This window comes from Cygnus olor, chromosome 14, assembly GCF_009769625.2.
Source record: "Cygnus olor isolate bCygOlo1 chromosome 14, bCygOlo1.pri.v2, whole genome shotgun sequence".
Lineage (NCBI taxonomy): Eukaryota > Metazoa > Chordata > Aves > Anseriformes > Anatidae > Cygnus > Cygnus olor.
In genome coordinates, this window is record NC_049182.1 from 2,110,794 (window position 1) to 2,132,617 (window position 21,824).

At 46.0% G+C, this 21,824-nt stretch overlaps 1 protein-coding gene across 4 annotated transcripts in view; it reads left to right on the forward strand.

Moving 5' to 3' along the window:
- Positions 1-21,824, forward strand: part of FNIP1 (folliculin interacting protein 1) — a 64,138-nt gene that overhangs the window by 21,486 nt on the left and 20,828 nt on the right. For 2 of the 4 annotated variants that reach the window (XM_040573972.1, XM_040573973.1), the window contains exons 2-5: positions 7,614-7,740; positions 16,632-16,775; positions 20,965-21,065; positions 21,318-21,392. In XM_040573972.1, coding sequence (XP_040429906.1) covers positions 7,614-7,740; positions 16,632-16,775; positions 20,965-21,065; positions 21,318-21,392 — 447 coding nt within the window. Of the gene's footprint in view, positions 1-188; positions 347-7,613; positions 7,741-16,631; positions 16,776-20,964; positions 21,066-21,317; positions 21,393-21,824 lie in introns of those variants that run through there. The other 2 variants (XM_040573975.1, XM_040573974.1) reach the window with 2 other exon arrangements.

Genomic DNA, 21,824 nt, shown 5'->3' on the forward strand with positions numbered 1-21,824 from the left:
CAGGGGAGGCCTCGCGTGCGGCCCTGGAGGGCCGGCAGCCCCCTCTGGGCGCTATCGCCCCGCTCCCTCAGCTCGCCGAGCCCCCCCCTTGTCCCGCAGCAGCCGCGGGGCCCCTGAGGGGCCGGGCCGGGCGGGGCGGGGCGGGGCGGCTGCCGGGAGGCTGCCTGCGGGCCGCCGGCCCCGCGGCGCCGGGAGCCCGGCCGGGGCTGGCGGCCGCTGCTGGCCGGGCTCGGCACGGCTCGGCTCGGCACGGCACGGCACGGCACGGCAAGGCACGGCTCGGCAGGACGCGGCACGGCACTGCCCCGAGCGGCGGGGACCCAGGGGGTACAGCGATGCTTCCCAGGTACGGTCGCCGCGCGGCTCTTCCGACCGTTCGGAGGGTTCGTGGCTTCGTGGGGAGGAAAGCGGGGCTTTTCCCGAGATGTGAGGCTGCTGGAGCCTCGGGGATTAATGCTGCTGCCCACGGCTGCGTGCCCGGTGCCCCGAGGGGGGGTTATTGCCCCCAGTGGGTTCTTGCCTTGTAGTTCTGCAAAAGGGAGCGCAATGAATAATGTAAAACCCGGTGTGTAACGCTAGTGCATTTAACCGAAAGGAAGTGTTTCTCGTTTGTCTTTTACTAAAATAATTTTACTGAAATTTATACTGAATTTCAGAAGAGCAAGAGCCTGTGTTTGCGTACGTGCATGTGTTTGCACACGTGTACGTGCCTAAATCATCTAGAAACCGAACAGGTGCTTTTTGAACGACACGCATGAAATAGTCCCCGAAATCTTTTATCGAGTTACTAAGACTGACTGTCAGTTCTGAAGCCGTGTAAGTTGCAGAGTTCCTGAACGTGTTACACGCCTTTAACAAAACTTCCAGCCTACTTATTTTCGATATCACGCTGCAGGTTATGATTAATGTGTTGGCTAGACTGCACCTAACCTGTATAGTAATATATACGCCTTTTTGCTTGTGGAAAGACATCTGGCTCATGTATTAGACTTTAGAGTATAAATTAAGTATCTTAATGAGAGCCGAGTGACTTAGTAGAGGGGGAGAAAAAATGAAAACAAACTGAAGTCAGCTTCATATACAGCTACAGGACTGGACAGAGCCAGGGACCGTGGAAGCCAGTTGATGTTTAGGTCCAAGTTTCTTACACCGAGTGTGAAATATCTGGCTGACTGTGCCTAGTGTACAAAGGGTGCTTAGCACAAGCAGCAGAAGTTCCCTGGATCTCAAGTAGTGCAGCTACTCAAGGTGAGGATTGCTAAGCTGGTAACTGAATGAGACAGATTTATAGATGTTAGCATAGAGTTGACCTCTGCAGCGCGATGATGCCTGTGGACGCCTCACCCTTCCTTCAAGAAATGGCAAGGAGGTGGCTTGGATTCTTTTTTCTTTTTTTTTAAATTTTTCATAGAAACATTATTTCCTTGTGCTAAACCTTAAAAACACCCTCAATGAAAGCAGGCACTAGTGGTGAGCGGTTGTCCCTGAGGCGATCCGCTGTCTGTCAGCTCTTCCAGGCTACCCAGAGACAAATCCTTTGACTTTTGCGAAACCCCGGCTGAGGTCAGAGTGATAGAGGGCAGCGTCACCCGAAGTGCTCGGTAAGCTCCTTCGCAATCAGTTGTCACAGGCTCCCGCAGTGGCCTTGGTCAAGTCACAAACACCAGCTTTCCCTGCAGAATCAGCAGGCATTCACCACAACACCCTGGAGTGACCTCAGCTCTTATAAAGACAATTATCTTGCAAAATTTTTTTCTAAGTATACGCCCGCGGTTTCTCTAGTGTAGGGATCTCCTTCCTCCTCCCAGCCTTATGGCCATGTTATGTCACTAGCAATTACATGGAATCTCTCACTGAAAATGCCAGCTTTGCAAATTAGTGATGCAGTCTGGATCGTCCTTATCACGTGAATCCAGATAATGTTCTTCTGCATTTCAGGTGTTCCTATTAAAAAATAAATAACTTGCCCATGCCTCTAAAAAAGACACTCAGTTAATGAATGGTCTTCCAAAGCTGGAAGCATCGTTAATTTGCCATACATTGCTGTTCTCTTTGGTTTCAATTTAATTGCGCTCTTTCAGAAAGATCTACACTGTTGTCTTTGTTTAATCATGGTCAAATAATAAGGGAATTATTGAAATGCATAAGAAGGTATTAAATTGTACAGAATACCCTCCCTGCGTGTCCTATTTACTCAACTTTCATTGCGTCTTCTCAAAGAAAAAATTCCAGTAGCAGATACTAGAAATGTGCGGAGGAATTTGGGCAGAAGAAGGGAATCCCTTGCAGAAGGCATCTCAGAGGTGAGAGTTGAATGGTACGGTGGTTGGGCTAGACAAGGGCCGTTTGCCTCATGCTTCCATTCACCTTCCCTTTAACAAAGTAGCCGCAGGATCCTATACACTACCAGGCCGTATATGTGCGAGTGAGCATGCTTCTGTGTGTGTAGGCATCTGTGGAACTCACGGATAGTCTGCATCTGAAGTGTCCCAGTGCACGTCTTGGAGCAGGCTCCTGTTTCCAGTGGAAGCTCTTCAACACAAGGATGCGTGTGTGGAAGTTGCCTGGGTCTAAGCACCACTGTAACAGCAGAGGTGAAGACCATCATGTGCAGGTGTTCCAGATAAGCTCTCAGATCCCTGGACCTCTCTTCGGCTGCTCATCAGAGAGGAGTGAAGGAAAGCATTTCCTTCCACATAGTGTTTTACTATTGCTGGTTTGCTGGGCCCAGCCCACGAGGGGGGCGCAGACAAGGTAGACCTGCTGTCCGCTCTGCCATGGCTGTCCCTGTCAGCCTTTTAAAAAGGTGCTAACATGAAAAACATGCAGAACAGATAAGCTAGCATAAACTATAAATATCATTTGCGTAGATGCATTTAAAAATAGTTTGAAGTGATTCATCACCAGGCAATTTTTATAACTATGGGTAACATGATGTAGGAAAACAATAGTTAGATAGTTGCAGCTTACTTTTTCGATGATTAGTCGGGGTCTTGTTTTGAGCAATTTTACTTTTTAGAAAACTCTTCTACAATTGCTGTCTGATTAATATTTTGATCAGGTTGCTTCAGTTGTTCTTTTAGCATTCTTTTCTTTTAGCATTCTAAAATATCTGTGTTAATTGTTTAAGAAGTAATCAGATACTACCTAAGTTGTGTTAATATGAAATAGCTTCAAAAGTTAAGTCTTGAGCAGAAGGAGAAATAGTATTAAACTACACCCTTATTTTAATGAAAAAGCACTGTTCATGTTGTAGTGGAAGCAAGGAGGAAGGAATGTACTTGTTTTCCATTACAGGCAAAAACCTCGTATTTTAATTGGTGGCGTGGTAACGAGGGATTTCTGTGTCTGCTTTTTCATCTATTAAAACTTGCCCGGAGTGTAGTAGTATCAGTTTAAAGCCATTCAGTTACCTCTTGCTGACAAATGTCTATGGCAGTAATAAATTCCAGGAACTGGATGCATCAGAAAATCCATCCTTGGGGAGAACTGGCAGTTGGATTGCCGTGCGATTCGTGGAGATGTCGCGGAACATGTAAAGGATCTGCTCATGTAATCTGCAGATACTCCTGGAGGTTAGGTGCAGAAAGACAGGAGAACAAAGTGGGGCGAAAGAGAGATAAGAGCTGACCAATAGTAGGGCATAAGTGTGAGCGTGCATTAAAATAGCATTTTTCAGGCCTTGGTTTCATTATTGTTAGTTTCTAATAATTTCCTTGCTAGTCCCATGGAAGTTTGCTCTCCTGTCCCCAGTTATTCCTTTCCCTCCGTGCTTTGTGCCTGCGTTAGTGTCTGTGCAGCCGTGACATGGGAGGGAAGGGGCCCTGGCCTTCCAGTTTTTTTGTGATCCATTTTAGCTACATACATGACTTGATTACAGCAGTTTCCAGCCGAACTCACTCTGTTGGTGTGACATCTCTCAGCAGAGCCAAGTATCCAACCCAGAATCCAACCAGCCTTTGGTAATTCTCTGAATTTAGTCTCCTTTGCATTTTTTTTCAGACGTTAAGAGGTTCTATGGATCCATACAAATACATGAGGAGAGGGGATGCAGAAGACAAAGCCGGGCCCGTCTCAGTGGTGCCCAGGGCCAGGACAAGAGGGCACAGACCGGAGCACAGGGGGTTCCCCGAACACCAGGCAGCGCTTCTGTGCCCTGTGCGTGCCGGAGCCCCGGTGCAGTACCCAGAGAGGTGCCGGGGTCTCCTCCTCAGGGTCTCCAGCAACCGCGTGGACGCGGGCTGGGCAAACGGGGCTGGGCAAAGGGCACCCAGAGGTGCCTCCAACCTCCACCGCGCCTGGGGCTGGGACATCTGGTTTCTACATGATCAGCTTCTGAAACATCCCACCCACCATTTATATGTTATTGATTCGTACCCCATTCTATTCATATAGATATTTCTGAATATCTATATGGACCTGCTCAGAAATGATTTATTGCTATTTCTGCCCTCACAGTGCTAACTTTGTGGCAAAGGCACGGGTGAAATTTATTTTTTTGGATGTAGTCAGTTCCAAGGAAAGACCACGCAACAACAGACAGGTGATGCAGGAAAAGCTCCTCGTTAAGACAGCTGTTATATCCAGAACAGCACGGGAGGTGGAGGCTCACCTTTCCTTAGCGTTACTGGAACATTTGATTCTCCAGCTCCTAGATTTCTGCAAGAATCTCGAGAAAACATCAGCTAAATGTCAAAGTTAGTTTCCATTTATAAACACAACTAATTATATTCAGAAGATGTAGGTCAGTTTCCATCCGGCTGAAGAGCAGCGCTGGAGTTTTGCCCTGTTCTATTTGTTTTGAGAACGTGCCCTGCGTATTGCACGCAGGAATCTGTGCGTTTCTGGGGATAATCTGTCCAGATAGCAAGCTTAACGGTGCTTTCAAGCTGCTGACGGCCAAAGCAAAGCAGCTCCGTGTTCCGTTTCCTCCCAAAATGTGCCTCGCCGCGAGGTGGTCGGGGCAAGTCGGAGGTGCCAGGCTGCGCGTGTTTACTGTCTGTCTGAATGAACTTTCCCCCAGCTCTCTCAAAGTTTCTGCTGCTTTGGGAAGTGGCCCACTATTGCCAGGGAATGTTTTTGCAAGGCTGCAATGTGCTTGAGGACCGTGTTATGTAACAGAGATAGCGGCGATTTGGAATTATCACAAATTGTGATTTAAAATATCTGCTAAATACTTGTCTAGAGAAAGTTGAAATGTCATGTGAAGAAGCTGAGAAGTAAACAAGCTCTTGTTACCTTGATCAAATATGTTTCCGAATACAGCAAGGGTTTTATATTTAGCTTTCTCTCCTCTTGGTGTGTAATCTGCTCTTGGAGCTTTTTATAAGTAGACTTCCCTAAGATCTGGAACAGCTACTGCCCTTCTTTGCCAGTAATTTCAAAGTCAAATATCAGAAGTACGAGGTAATGGAAGACAGGCCTTTGTCTGAGGGTGAAGGAAACTCAAATGTTCTGCAAGGGTGGAGCAAGTGGCAGTACCTTTTTGGCAAGCAGTTTGTTATTACTGTCCTGTACCGCTTCTTTATAGGACCCCCAGTGGCTTATCTCGAGCGATGACTTTCCAGGCCTCTGTTAATTTCAGCCGAATAGGAGGAGATGGCTCCCCCGGGAAGCCAGGTTAGCCGGCAGCCTCATGCAGCTCCGCCTCAGGCTCTCCAAGGAGCCCTCCCCAGCTCTGCTGCCATCCAGCCGCTCAAGTACGCCTCACGCAGCGTGGGGTTGGTTTTCTTACGTTTTCTGAAATGCGAGGTGGGGCTCGTTAGCAGGGGTCCCTGCTAAATGTAAACTCTGCTCTGAGCATGCCATCGTGCTTGGGTTTTGGTTCAGTTTGCTCGGATCGTGGCGGTCAGCAATTCGTGTGGCCATGTCCCTCTGCAGACAGTGCTTTCGGTGCCCAGGCAGAGGGTGCAGGGCTCTTTGCCCCCAAAGCTAAACCGAGTTATTTCAGTTTCAAGTTGCTCAAGCATTTTTCTTGTAATAAGTTGCTTTGGACATTTGTTGCACACTATCTTCTCTGCAGCTTCTGTTTTTTCTCTTCTGTTGCTAAATGGTGGGGCTGAGAGGATTAGGAAATGGATTTCCTCTCTTGGGGCTGAGTAACTGTATGTAGTGGTGCTTAGTTTCACCTAGCCGGGACTACTCTAGTTGTAAGGCCTGTGAATTTATCTTGGGCAGTCTTAAAAACTTCTGATGGGCATCCGTGGCTTTGGCAATCAAATTGATTCTCTGCTGTGACCTATTGTAGAAGTTGTTGGCTATAAATCATCATTAGCGTAGTGATGATGTGAGGCATGGGCGCAGAGAACAAAACTTTGCTTGGTGAATTAGAAGGACAGAGGAGAGTAAAATTTACCGTGGTCTTGGAGTCTAGCATGCCAAGATTACTTTACTCCGTACTCTCATTAACGGGAGTCTTTTTGCTGAAAGTCTTTTGCTCCTTCTCGTAAACTTGGAGGCGGTATCCTTCGTTAGTGGCTGGAAAGTTCCAGGTTCTCGTTTCTCACTTCTTGGTGTTTCGTGCTAGTGCTGCTTGCCTAAAAGCCAAGGATAAGGAAGATAGAATTTCACTTGATCTAGGAAATGGCTCGTAAGTAGCTGAAAGGTGATTCCGCCTGGTTTCGTGGATAGAGCAGGCATCTTGTTTCCTGTCTGCCAAGCACCGAGCAGGTAGGAGTGAAAATGAATTCCCAGGCCCAAGCGTAATAACACTTGCTGGGCTGGTTGGCAGTATTTGGGGGATGATTTTTTTTTTTTTAACTATTACTGTTTTTCTTGTTTGTTTGTAAACATACCCTCTGGTGTCACAATGCGTGTCCTTTTCCGTTCTGCTTAGAATAGAAAGCCATTTGTTCTGGGCCTTAGAAATCGAAGATGATGGCTGCGGTGCAACTATAAAAGTGAGCATATGCCGTGCTAGCTATGCCTGAGCCCTGCCAGTTCTCCCTTTGCAGAGCTCCTCCAAAGTCAGCGGCATGAGGCAAGGCAGAGGCTTGGGAGAGCCCCGCTCCACATTACTGGCTGCGGAGCAGTTTGGGAATAGGTGTGTTAGAAGAGGGCTGCTGAGGGTGTTCTGCTGACCCAGGCAGTAACACGGCCTTGAATCACAGTGGCTTAAGTGGAGATTATTTCTGACTCTGAATATAGCAAGGACCTGAGTGTAGTCAGGTCCAAGCTATGCGTGGTTGTCTGTTCATGCATCGTGACAGATATATCCTGGTCTCAGTGTCGTTTATAACTCTTCAGTTAGTTCTATACGTGTGTGTTACTGCAGTTCTCCTATGGCTTTGACTTCAGGAACCTGGAACTTGAGGAAAACGTTAAGTACCACAAGACAGAGCACGAGAGCTATAACGCTACATGCATCGTCGTGCAATGGCTGTAGCAGAGTGGTGCCCTTTATGCCACTGTAATTTGGCTACTTGCGAGTGTAGGGGAAAAAAATTCAAAAAGGCACAATTCTGGCTACAGGATCAAAGCGTTTGATGAAATGACATTGCACTTGCTGGATATTGTGTTTTAATAAAGTGGGATATAGAAATAATGTAGGAAGAACAGTGTATTGAAGAGTTGTAGTAATTTGATCTCTCTGGTGTTCTGATTTTTAATTAAAGCTGGCCTTTGCCGGAGTTCGACCCAAGTCAGATCCGACTGATTGTGTATCAGGACTGCGAGAGAAGAGGACGGAATGTCTTGTTTGACTCGAGTGCTAAAAGAAAAATCGAGGACGTTTCGGTGTCGGTGAGTATTGCGATTTACGTGGCTGTATTCTGTATTTTTTAATATAAGACTGATAAAGTACAAATGTTCTGGTTTAGCCATATTAACATCGGTTTTATGCAGGGCTATATTTAAATGCCTGTGAAGTTGCAAATTATTCAGGCTTCACTGATTTCACTCTTAACAGCTTTAGATACTGAAGTGATCTTCTTCTTCCTGTGCTCTCTACTTTCTGCTCTTTCCAAGGGAAGGATTCCTCCGCGGGGCTGCAGCAGGCAATGCTAGGAGGCAGAGGCAGGGCATAATCCGATGTTTATTGACGAGCTTTTATGACATGGACACTTTCCGCTGCGGGATCTGTGTTCTGAGTCAGAAAGTCCTCCCAGTCCCGTGTCCTCTCATGTCCTGTTTGGTCAGCTTTTGCCAACTGTTGTTCCCATGCTTTGCTGACAGCTCTCACACAAAGTTACTTGAAAACTTTTTTTTTTTTTTTTGGCATGGTTTGCATGGTAATCTATTAATTGAAACTGTAATGGATGCAGTCAGAGGAGGATACTTCCTTCTAAGGGCTCTGGCCAGAAGATTAATTTCTAGCCACAGTGCTATTGTAAGTGGTTGTGTGAGGTTGGACAACTTATTTCACTGCTTTGAACTTCCCTTTCACCATCTCTACAAACATTTGCAAAGCGTTTTAAGTTCTGCAAGCAGAGAGCACTGTGTGAAATGGAATTTATGATCACAGCTGCTTTTAACCCTAGGACCTACTGGGTTCCACAAGCAGGAGAACATAAAATAACGCGTTACCTGCAAGCCCTGGTTTTCGTGTTGGGTATTGGATTACAGCCAGAAGAAGGTTCTTCATCCTGCTTTGTAAACTCCCCCAGCCCATTGCTGGATGCTGCCAGCCTTATGCTTCCCATCGTGATTCTGAGCTCTTTCTCCTTCCACATATCCTAACCTCAGGGAGCCGATTTGTGTGTCATAAGACACCAGCTTCCAGGCTTCCACTGTGCCTGTGCTAGCACAGTTATACATGAATTGAGGTCCTGATTTCCTAGTTCTGTTTAAGAATGTGTGACGTAAGGCAAGTTGAACAAACGTTCAAGAAGATCTTTAAAGAGGTTTATTGCGATGAATTGCTGGCTTTGCTTATTACCATTTCGTCATTAATAAAAGTGGCATTGTGCAGTATGAACCCTCTTGCTATATTTCAGTTGATTTCTTGAAAGCCCAAAGCCTCTGTAAGATAGATCTGTACTTGCACGGTTAACTTGCAAACTTCATTGTTTCGGGTTATTTCACAGTTAGTTGTCTGTGGCAGCTCAGTAGCAACAGAACAAACAGCGGATAATGAAGCTAATATCCGTATTATCTCCTCTTTATTTTCTTCATTAAGGGGAAGGCGGGGAGGGGGAATAAATTATGTTCACGTTCCCTTTGATATGAGTATGTGAGGCTGGTGGAGGAAGACTGTTCCCAGAGTATTTGAAGTGTCCTTAATTGTATCTGGTAAGTTGGTACGTTTTCATTCTTTTTTGTGCTACTAAGAGACTTGGAAAGAGAGTATATTGAAAACCTTTACTTGCTATGGTGTGTGCCTTCTGCAGCATTCCGATAATGTAATGTTAGGCAAAACTTTCCTCAAGAAACAAAACTTTCAATAGTGGAAATGTTATACAGGTGAAAACGTGCATGAGTCCTGGGCTCAGCTCACTGCAAGCTGAGTACAGCCTTGCACAGCTAGCAGTACACACTGGCCATTTTCAAGGAATCGCATTGTTTATTTTCCTCGTTCTTTATCATGATTTTCATTAGCAAAGACACACCCTGCCTATACAAAGCCAGATCTTGGCTCTAAGCACATTCCAAGGCACTCTTGCCCTTTTGCAGCAAGACGTGTGTGGGCCGGGCGCTCTCCCTTGTGAAAGGCTATCTGTTAGCGGCTCACAAAGGGCAGCGCTTTCTGCATCTTCTCCCCCCGCCCCCCATTTCCTACCGTGATTTATACCTCTGGATTTACAAACACACCAAGGGGGAGGTTGTGAGAGTGCCCAGCGGTGGCCAGGCTGTTCTGTTTAAAGTCTGACCAGTTCGTCTAGAGCACAGAGCTGAGCGGGTGCCATTTTGCTCCGTGCTGGCAGATGGGCTCTTCAGTTCCTATCCTCTGTTGTTTCTGAGATCTGTAACAAGTGTCTGATTGAAAGCGATTATATGCCTGCAGCAACATCCGATACACTTTTCTCTATTGTATATTTTACATATCAAAACTCAGTGTATGTCAGGAGGTGTGTGCAGTGCACCAAGGCTCGGTCATTTGAATTCCATAAGGGGAGGACTGGTTTTAAAGCTCAAGGAGCATTAGAGCAAACTTGTCCAGAGGCAGATGTTTAAAGAAATAAAACTAGGCTTCAACTTCTTGAGGAGTAAAAACCACAGAGTTTGTGCTCACGCCAAGCTAGGCTTTAATTAATAAAGCATTACTGAGTCTATATTTTCTGTGAGGGACATGTGATTATAAAACAAATAAGGATTTTGTGTTTTCATTGGACATTAAATCAGCCTCTTCTTGTCTTCAATAAAGCTAAATATTAGGTAAACAAGAATTTGGCGAGAGCTTACTGTGCAGAGACAGACAGAAGGCAGCTGAGAGGTTCCTGGTATTGCTGTTACAATATTTTAATAGTTCCAAAAGATTGTAAATTTGCTGGAGTTTTAATTTTAGAATCTCTGTAGCAACAGTAAAGTACATCTCTTTCCAGGACTTCAGGACTGGAGAGAGAATGACAAGTAAATAACCCTGCTTCCCAGTGGGCTCGTTAAGCACACTTCTCATTTCGGGGACGCTGATACAACAGGTGCCCGTGCTCTGCCACACGCTACAGAGACGTGATGTTTTCCCTGGGTCCCGATAGAGTTAAGCTTCACGAGCAAAGCTGCGAAGCCGCCTGGTGACTCGGCACCGGGAATGTTGGCCCAGGGCTGTGCCAGGCATTTCCACCCAGACGGAGCCGCGCTAGGCAGCTGTGGGCACTTGGCATGTGGAGGGAGGCAGATTCCCCTCTGAGAGCCCCACACCTTTTTTGGTACGAAGCACAAGAGGTTCTTCCCCCACTTTTCAGGGGATGGCCAATGATGAGCCGGGCTCTGCAAGCAGATACCTGGTGCAGCGCCTGGACAGCTGCATCTTTCCTCACAAACAACCGAAAATTAGCTCTCTCTCCTCTTTTAGCTTTGTCAGGGGATCCCGTAAGAGATCGACTGCCTTTTTCAGCCCTGTGACACTAGATCATGAGCAGATGTCTCAGCACAGGCGTTTGCATACTGAGTGTACGAGGGCAGCATGTGACAGGAGAAGTGGGCACTGCTGCCGCCCTTGCTCACAGCCGTGGTCCCCACCCAGGCATCCACGTCCCCGGGGCTGCCTCGCTGGATGGGGATGCACCTCTGCTGCAAGCCGGTGGGTTTGTTCCAAATCCTCCGCTAGGGAACTGCGGCCCGGTCTGTTCCTCGTGCTGCTAAGTGTCTGGTTCCTAAGGAGACTGCATTACTTGATTCGCAGGTGACAGTACTGCGGCCTGTGACTGATCTCTGCTGGGAGACTCACTTCTGTTTGTCTGTTCTTTTTTCCTGTGACGTCTCCCCACCTGCCTCCTGCTCACACGTACCCCCTCGCCCGTCTCGCCTCCCTGCTCGCTTCCCCGTGTCCGTGCAAGGTCCGGCCCAGACCTCCCTGCACACGTGCATCCCTCTTGGGCCGTGCTCAGCTTTCAGGCCCATAGCAGGCGTGAACACAGGTACTCTGAGGGCTGAATTTCAGGCCAAGCGTGACAGACAACTCCTTTGGGGTGCAGGCACCAGGTGGCCCAGCAAGTGCTGAGCTTTCAGCCCTCACCCTGCGTTTCCTGGCCCTTGCCTGAGTGCTTGGCTTCTCAACCAAGAAGCCAACCACTGCTCGTGTGAACCCTTGCGAAGACTGTTAGAGTACTTCGCTGCGCTGCTGCTGCTGCGTGCCCAGGTTATGTCATAGAAATGGTGCAAAGATCAGCTGAAACAGAAAGGGCTGCCACTCAGACGGGATAAGGATGCCCCAGGAATGGTCCACAAGGGAGAGGGGCAGAGTAAATAACGAAGCTGGGAGGGGAGCCTTGCCTTGGTGTTTTCCTTAAACTGAATGAGTTTGAGGATGGGGTTGGTTTCTAGCTGTCTGGTTTAACTGTTTGTTTTCCTTTTGTGTTGTCCACAACGAGGTGGCTTTACTGCCAGGGATTTGACTGAAGAGAGGTGCCGGTTGACATGTAAGGAGCTAAAAGATTTCCTATGTCTAAAGATCAGCCTAGAGGAAAGTGTGGAAGAAGGGGTTCAGAGGGACCATGAGGAAGGGGAAGAGGAGGGAGAAAAGAAAACAAGAGGCAAGCTGTGCACTGTGCTGAGTTCACATCCAGAGCTGGAGTGGTTTGGCTGGGAAGGGGGAAAGACAATGAATCGGAAAAGGGCCGTGGCTTGTTTCCAGGATGCAGCAACAGAAGACAATTTTCAGAAGCTGTTTGTTTGGAAGAAGTGAAAGCGAGAGAGCGAGAGAGAGGGCCAGGGGTGCACGCTTTGAGATCTGGAGGTACAACCATAAAAAAAAAAGAGTGGGTTTGGATTTGGAGAGCAAAAAGTTCGTTTTGCCATGTAACCTAGTTGTCTCTACCTTCGGGATAATATAACTGAAAGGTCATATGATATTTGATCTCCTACTGCGGCAATTTCTTTCACTCCAAATGTCACATTTATCCCAAAGCAGAAAAATGGCATGCTGTTTTAAACAAGCGGGGATTAGCCACGTGTTCTAATACACTCCAGTGCTGGATAAATGGTGAGCAGTAAATTGCTTTGAGGGATTAGTAATCGGATAGCGAGCCCTTTGCTTTTAGGTGAGTTGTGTGAAATCAAGACTCTGGTCTCTGTCTCGCTCCCAGTGGACAGGTTTCCAGCGAGTCAGGGCCAGCAGACAAAGCCCCCAGCTGTAAGCAGCAGAGACAGAGCCCTGCCACCTTAGCTCTGCACAGAAACAGAACACCAGTGGGCGAGCAGCAGCTTGTCCTTTTACTTCTTTCACTCACCGGTGACAACTAGAGGAACTTGGCAACTCTGGAAATAGTGAGAAAGCAGTGCTTGAGAGCTGCCTTTAAGAAAGATACCTGGATTTTTACAGCAGGACTCAAAGGGAAAGAATGAGCGCCTGTTCAGGCTACTCTCTTGTCCTAGACAGAAGCACACATTTAACTACACATTTAGACCAAAAAATAAGGCAAAGGAGTTAACTTATCAATTTTGGAGTAATTTTTCAGCCTTGTGAAGTTCCCTTTGCTGAATGATGTGCTCTAGAAATGGGGTACAGAGTTCCCGAAGAATGGCGGCTTTATTTGAATACATGGATTTCTCTATCGCCACCACCACAGTGGTATTTGAGCACTGGCTGTTGCAGAGAGGTAGAGGAGTGTAAAACATACAATGATGTTTCTGTTTCCTTCTGTCACTCACAGCCCCTAACACACACACACACAGAGCCTGGTTTTAGTTCAGTGCACCAGGCTCCTCTTCACTGTCTTATTATCCCCAAACCAGAACTTGCTCAGTGGAAATTCCTCTGCCTCCTCCTCCTGTGCACAGCACCATGCATGTTCTTTCCACTCACTGGGGAATTTATAGGCACGGTGGCAAGGAGTTAAAGGTCTTTGCTGATAGAGGTGCAGAAAAGAGATTCCAGAAGCAGAACCGTGGAAGAAACCTATTTTGTACCCTGCCTTACTATAAAGGCAATTTGCTGTACGTTACCTTCAGTACTACCTGGTAGGTCTCCAAGACTCTCAGCAAATTATGACCTCTAATGTAAGAACTGTGCCTGTCGGGAAGTCTTTGGAGCTGTCGGTATCTGCAGAGAGTTGGCAGAGAAGGAACAAAGAGCACGGCCGCAGCGGGGAAGGCAGCGTGGCAGCTGGGAGCAGCAGCTGCCCGCAGCATCCTTCCAGCAGATGTGCTGCTCTCCAGCAAAATGTGCATTTCGGAGCACTCCAGCAGCACTGTGCCTAGAGAGCTGCTTTACTGCAACTATATATTTGGAAAGAAAATCCAGAGTTTTGAAATTTTTTCCTTATACAGTTCTTAAATAATTTGGTTACCGTTTTATTTTTGGAAACCTGGCTTGAATATGTTTCAGATATTATACTGGAATGCAAGTAACCCCACTCCTTTGTTGCGTACTAGCTTGAGATTGGTTGCACCTAAAGTTGCATTGACCTTTGGAGTCAGTGACAGTGGAGGAGAGGGGCAGTGCAGGTACTTGATCTCACTGTCCAACAGGTTATTCTTGAGCACATGGTAAGTTTTTAACAGCACAACAACCAAAGTTTGCCAGTGGTTTGCATTTTAGGAGGGATTTACTGTTTGAGAGGTTCCATAAAGTTAAGTATCTGATAGATCCTGACCTTTACAGACTCCTCACAGGAGTCTCGGTTCAATAAATACCACTGCAGATACCAAGTGACTATTTTCCTGGTTCCTATTTAGATTAGGCAGCTGTTACCTCAAGGTACCAGACTCCCCAGTGGATCTGGGGAAAGCTGCTGTGCGGAAAAATGCAGTGGAAAGGAAAAGAAATTAGTTAAATGTCAGTAATTTGCAAACTAAGCCTGTTCTTCTAGTGCACAGAACATTTGTCACTTGTAGAAATGCACTTACTGGCTTCACAGTCTCAAGGAAGCTCACTCACAATAGGAGCTTTTTAGAGGGAACTTTCAACATCTGATGGAAAATGCAAGCTGAAATGTGGTTTGCCTGCAAAAGCTTCTGTAACCCTGTGGATCTTATGTGGTTTTATCACATGATGCTTGCCTAGCCTAGGACATTGTTGTTTGTGTCAGAGATAAAATGCAATTCTAGTTCACGAGTTCCTACTGCAGTCATATGATTATCATTCACATGTTCCAGCCATTGTGCACTGTGCTCGAGCCACAGATACTTGCCATTAGCAAATCCACATATTACAGGAATTCAACGTACTCGCAGCGTGTCGTAATGGGAGGATACTACTGTGGGGGGTGTATGTGGCAGTAAAACACAGAACTCGGTGGCTGGTGGACGCTTCCTTCCCCTCTGCCACCGATCTGCTGATCTGTCTGCACATTTCTCCTCCAGGCTCTCTGTGGCAGCAGCTCTATAATTGGAGCAGCAGTGCAGTGGGGAGCTCGATAATCCCGGACATTTTCCGCTGCTTTGCCTAAATCTTCCCATGGTTAGGGCCAAGTAAAAGCCACCTGGTGTCTAAGGTGTTCCACGCAGAAGGGGAAAAGACAAACGGACAGACCAGTAACCTGCACAGCCTGGGCTGGACTTGTGGGATCCCCATCCTGTCCCTGATCAAAATCTGCCAGCCCTCCCCAGCAGTCAGGGCGGTCTTCTTCTTGTACACGTGTGGCTGATTGTGGAGCAGAGACACGAAGTTAACACCCTTATGAGCTGGGTGTTTCACACTTTCCCTATTCTGCCCTTATTTTCTAGCTGTTAAAGATTGAGACATGCTTATATTTTTGCCTGAAGTGGGAGCTCGTGATGAAAACTTGTGAGCCTGGAGACGAAGCTATGCCCCGTAATGGCACTTCAGTGTTTCCGTCAATCCTTTGAACCTTGCTTGCGGTGTTTTTTGCTTCCAGCGTGCTCTTACTGGTTGGGAGATTGTATCGGGAATGTTAATTGAGAAAGTCTCAGGGCAGAGTTACTATGTAATTTTAAGCGGTGTAGACTATTTCTGTCTCTCAGTGCTGCACACTAGCAAATGTAAATAATGTCAACCTTGCGTGGGTGTTTCCAAGTTTAATGAGTATACGAACAGTCCTTTGAGATCTCTAGGTGCAGAGGGCTGCCTAATACTGCTGTAAATGGCATTAACGTGGGCTGATTCTGCTCGGGCTGCTGGGATTCGCAGGTGAAGTCATAAAGGTTTTTGAATCTCGAACAAAACATTGGTGGAGCATCTCCAGTGCCAGTATTGATAAAGTTTTGTGCGTAGGGTCGCACTCCTACACCCAGATGATCCCACGTTTCAGTTCCAGCTCCATCCGAGCCCTTCTAGCTCCCTTTTTTGCTGTGCTTTCTGTCTGAGTCACGCATCAGAAATCACCCCTTGGACCATTTCTCCATCATTTTGTGGAACTCCTCTGGCGTCTCTGTAACACCAGCTGTGGTTTCCAGCTCTGTCGTGTTCAGCCTCACAGAGCACTCATACTGAAAACAAAAGGAAGGGAACGGGTCTCCTCCGTGCCACTGCTCTGAAAGACATGGGGACGTGGACACAGCTAGGAAGAGATCCGTAAAGTAACGCGTTTTCTTCCCACTTAGCCCTGTCACACGAATCTCTCCCGAATTCTGTGTTGCTCTGGCTCGACCGTTCCCAGTCCGGGCGTTTTTCTGTACATCGGGAGCTGCGTCGTGGCGTGGTCTGGCTGGCATCGTCGCGGTGCGGGCCGTGCACGGCACACCGCTGCCACCTCTGCCCCAGTGGGCACAGGCAGTGGGGTGCAACAGGTGGAGCCTATTGTTGCCGTCCTCTGAGCACTTTGGTGCCCTCCTTTCCCCTAATCCTGGGCCTAAAAAAGAGATGGGCAAAGCTTCAGAGAGGGATGTCTGCTTAGGAAAATGGGGTTGGAGTGATGTGCTGGCTCCTGGCTAACTGGAAGTAAACCAGCTCAGCTCTCTTTCCTACAGCCAGGCTGCAAGAGATGCTAATAAATACTCTGTTAACTGTTTTCTTGGTGCATAAACCATTCTGCTGTTAAATGTCTTACCCAGACAGGTAAGTGCAATAAACATTGCACTAATCAGTGATTTTGTGGCTGGGGGTCTCAGTGTGGCACATATGTTGTGTGTTTCAGAAACTCTGCAGCGATGCTCAGGTGCGAGTTTTTGGGAAATGTTGCCAACTGAAGCCCGGAGGAGATAGCTCTTCTTCCTTGGATAGTTCAATCAATTCGTCCTCCTCATTCTCTGATGCAAAAGAACAATGCCCAAAATACCAGGTGAGTTCCCTTCCTTTTTTTTTTTTTTTTGTATAACTATGTCAAATACATACAACAGGTGAGGTACCGAATGTTTTTAAATGCTTGAAATTAAATGCTGGCTGGGGAGAGCAATTTCTAGTCAAACTTGGACTTGGTTCTGGCTGATTCTTATTTAATTCTATAGCCTTGGGTTTGAATAAGTTTAAAACCAATCAGCTGGGTCTCTGAGGACTGTTCTTCAATAGCAGAAGCTTCTCCGTGACGTTTGTTCTTTGTTATGACCTAGGTGATAACACTCAGTCAGTGTGATCAGACTTGGCACAAATATCCCATCTGGGTATCAGTGGGGTAGTTTATTTTACTCGATAGCTAAATGCCAGGCAAGCAACACAGAAATATGCTGTGTGAAGGGATTGTCTGTGTAACAGCTTTATAACGAGGGTTTCAGCACACTTGAGTTACATTTTACATAAGAGATTTTGGCTCTGGGAATAGCTAGAGTCATCTGACACGGATATATTTCTGTCATCTCCCCTTCTCCGTGGATCACAAGTGTTTTATATTAAGCCATCCTAAAATAGAACTGAGCCCTTCCACTCTTTGTAATGAAGTAATTGTGTGTTTGAGGGAAGCTGCTATCTCCACGACGTATTCTGAAGTACAGTACTACTGATGTCTTCATCTACTGTAGATAGAAATGAAGAAGCTTTCGGTGCTGACTTTCCCACTGTCGTGCTAGCTCTCGCTATGTTTGGCGAGCTGCAGATTTTTCTTGTTTTCTCTTTCACATCACATTCTTTTCTACAGTTTCAAAAGGTGACTGAAGGTCTGTTTTCCATTCCTCCCTTCCTGGAAGGGCATTTAGCCGCGGTCATGGAAGGAAGAGACGTTTCTGTCTGCAGCTTCCTTCCAGCACGGGGTGACCTCCTCCGTGCATTGTGCGACCAAGAAAAGTGACGTCCCCCCACTAGCCAGAAATCCTCTCTCCTGCTGGGCAGCCTCTCTACAAACAACGTTCAACGTTATTAAAGGAAATTAATTTTAGTGGTTTGCACGGCAGCATATTTTAAAGTTGTGGAAAGTTTTCCCTTTTAAGTCCTCACTTCCTCATGCATATCTCCCAGTCAAAATCTTACCGAAGTGAACTGATGTGTGGCCATGTGTCTGGCTCGGAAAGTGTGCGAGAATCTTCCAGCTTAAATTGGTCTTCCACAGGGTATTTGCTGTAAATTATTTACTGCGTTGCCAGTACTCCTTCCAGGCCTCCTCAGCAAGCGAGCAGAGGTCCATAAATACAAGAGTTCTTTACTGCATGATAAAATCTGTATCGTAATTTATCATGTATATGAAAGGGCCCTAGTAAGTTTGTCCAGGCGTCCGTCAGCCTGGTATTTCCTGTCTTCTAACTACTCTATTTTGTACCCTCGGAAGCTGCTTAATGGGTTTGCAGTATTTATAAGTTCTTCTGTTGCTTTTTTTAGTGGTATAAAATGGAAGTCCAAGTAATACAGTGTTAATAGGACGTTTACGTAGTTCTTTGTTTCCTTGTTTTGGTACACTTTGACAAGGGATGGGCAATTCTGATAGTTCTTCGGAAGGTGAAATCTAAGGTTTTGGACATTATTACGCTAGCATTACTTCTGGACTGAAAGTCTTCCAGAATTGTTGATCACAGCATTTGAGATTTACCTCTGTATTGCATATTTAATTTATGTATGTACTTAGCTATTAATAGGACAATATGCACAGCAAATGGAATAGTAAATGCTTGAGGTGTTATATTAAGAAAAGTAATTTCCAAATAATGCAAATGTTACTACCTCCAATATGCTAATGTGCAGTAACAAACACTTACTGGTGTTTTATGATCTTTTTTAATGTGAGCTTGTAAATACGACCTAGGGAATTGGTTTGTGTCCAAGCTGTCAATGCTGGAGGTTCTGCCCTTTTTTACCAGATGCTCCTTGGCTATTTTTCATTTGAGTTTTTAATATTTAACATCTTTCCTCAGCTGATTGCACTCTACTTTGGTCTCAAGTGACCTTTATTTTGCAGATTTAAAGGCAAGGAGTTGAGCTGGAGCAGTGTTTCCATACTGAGTGCATTAAAGACGTGCATCTTCTGTTATGCATAGCTTAATAGTTGCCATGAAGTGTAGATGAAATGCCAGACTGAAAGAGACCATGGGTGCATCTTACCACGCTCTTTGCCTTCAGCATTGCTTGCCTCTGTCTTTCAGAGGGAAGGGAAACCCCTATAATTAAATTTGAAAGCAGCAGATTTTCACTTGCTTTTTTTAATTTGGTTTCTTGACAAGGAAAATCAATAATTTACTTTCAAGCATTTCTTTCCTCAGCTGTAGAAATAGATTTTTCACACTAGCAGAAAGTAGAAACCAAAACTGACCCATCAAGGGCTTGACATTTATTCAGAACAAGCCCTTCAATTGGAGATCTGCAGCAGATTTAAAAAATAGCAATCAGAATATCTGGCTGTAATAATTGGTAGTTTCCTCGCGTCGAGGTTTCGTGATGCTGATAGACCCATCATTTCCCAGAGCCATTAACATTCATTCTTGTACTTCCTCGGAGCTTCTGGGTTGGGGTAGACTTATTCAAGTCTAGTTTTTCCAGTACTGCCTACAGTGCACCTAGACAGTTAGGCAGTAAGGCATCTTGGAAAGTAAGGGTGGAAATTTCTGTGTGACTCAGCTAACGATCAGATTTTGCCTTGTCATATGAACACGAGCAAACCTTGTAATTACATCCTCATTTTTATAACTCTGATTGCTCCTTTCAGGTCTCCCCTATCTTTCTTGCAGTGATAGCAGACTTCAGAGGTTAATAGTATGTCTGTTAAAGGACTGTCATCTTAATTGAGAGTGCTTGAGAAGAGCTGGAAATTAGGGAGTGTTACAAGTGTGCTGCCTTTTGGTCGATTAGCATTTCCTTGTTCTTGCCCTTGTTCTGCGGGCTAGCATTGAGTGGTCATCTCCATATCACTCCTTATTCCTGGTAGGAATCCGTGGTGTGGACACCCTGTCCTTGATTGTGCTATGAGCTCACTGTCTGACGCTGGGCAAACATCGAGATATATTCCAAGCCTATTTAGGAATCCAAGTGAGGATCCTGCGCGTTCAGAGCTTTGATAAGGGGTACGGAGATACGTCACCTAGCATTTTCCAAGAACAAAGTTATTTCCATGGCTGGTTTTAAGAACATTTTTTGGAAAGATTGCTCTGAGGAAGTGTTCTGAGTTATCACACACCTCAGAGCTCTCTTGCGTAGTACCAAAGTATCTCATCTATGAGCTGCCTGAGCTCTGTGAGTGTGTGACCACAACATTTTGAATTAATCAGGGTAAGGCACAAATGGAGAGCCAGTGCTAGCATGCTGCTAGCCTAGAGAAGAAACAGCCCTGGATAAAGAGACGGTAATCTCAGGCATTGACAGCATACAAATAAGATGACTGTCATCTGAGCAGTCATCTGCAGTTGATTGCCCTGAGTAACATTGTAATTTTAGGGTTTTGTTTGCGGCGTTTGATCTAGCCTGTGATCCTGTGCGGTGGCGTTCCTCCTTTGTAGTTGGCCAGCGTGCCTTACAGCAGGCTCTGGCCAGCCAGCTAGCAGGAAATGCTCATCTCGAGCATGGCATGTAGCTCAGAGAGCTGCAGCTCTTCCCTGGTACCATCGCAGGAGAAGGTACCAGGAACCATGAGAGAAAGATGTTTCAAGCACAGAACACCATCCATGGCTAAGTTACAAATCAATATTTGTTGAGAAACCGCTGGCCCAGCTTGGCTCCAGTGGGCAATCTGCGTAAGAGCACCAGTGAACTTGTGCTGCCTCTTGTCCCCCAGTTACGAGGTTTAGGCTTACTGGTTCTGTGTCATCCAAGTGTGTAATCACACCCTTTAAGCTTCTTAGTCCCCTGACTCAATGCAGCTTGAATCTGTCCCGCTGCCCTAGATGGGGTAGGTGTGTTGGATGATTTTAGTGGTTTACTGCACAGCCCATTTGAAGATCACTTTCTGTTCTAGCCTTATCTTTACTGAACTGTTCACCTTAGTGTGTTTGACAGTGTTAGAGAGAGAGAGATTTTGCATGTTCATCTTTTACGTAAGGCCTGTTTTACTTCAGTTTATGGTGCCTTAAATGGAAGTGTGCTTCTAAAATGCCTAAAAAAAAAGTGGATTTTTTTTTCAGGGTTCTCGGTGCTCTTCAGATGCTAACATGCTTGGAGAGATGATGTTTGGCTCTGTGGCCATGAGCTATAAGGGCTCCACATTGAAAATTCACCAGATCCGGTAAGTTTCATTTTTTTCCTGCTGGTCATTTCAGAAGATTTAATCCTCAGTGCTAATTTAGAATGAATTGAATGCTGCAAGTGTAGAGCAAAAGGAATTTCTGGTTTGCCTTAAAGCTATTCTGATGTCACTTTGGACACAAAAGGTTGTTAAGTTGTGTTTAGGTTTATAAAATCTGGAGGGTTGTGAAATGGAAATGAAAAGCCTGTCTTGGCACTGCTTCTGACTGACATCTTCCGTTTTGACCTCTAGCTCACCTCCTCAGCTCATGCTCAGCAAAGTTTTCACAGCTCGCACTGGAAGCAGCATCTATGGAAGTCTGAATACGTGAGTCCGTTAGAAATCCTATCTATTGCTTATGACCAGATGAATGTAAAAAACATGGAAGACCTTTTTTGGAAAAACAGCCATCTGTTATATCCTGCCACTGGTCTCCTCACCTTTCCCTTGTGGTTGTCTTCACCTCAGTTTGCTTTAAGCGAATGAATGAGCCATTCCTTTGGAGCTTGCTATTGTGAGGCACAGAGGAGACGGGATGAGAACAGAACAGTGGAGTTGGGGAATTCAGTCCAAGATGAAGAAAAAGATGTTACAAAAACATCAGGCTTTGGACTGTTTGATATTTTGCTTTCTGTGTGTTAATTGACCCACCCCAGAATGTGGCTTGTTCTAGTGTAAGTCTGCATTCTTACCTTGTCTGTTCCATTTGAGGCATAATGAAGTGACGCTGTATTAAACTGAAACACAGATCACAGGTTT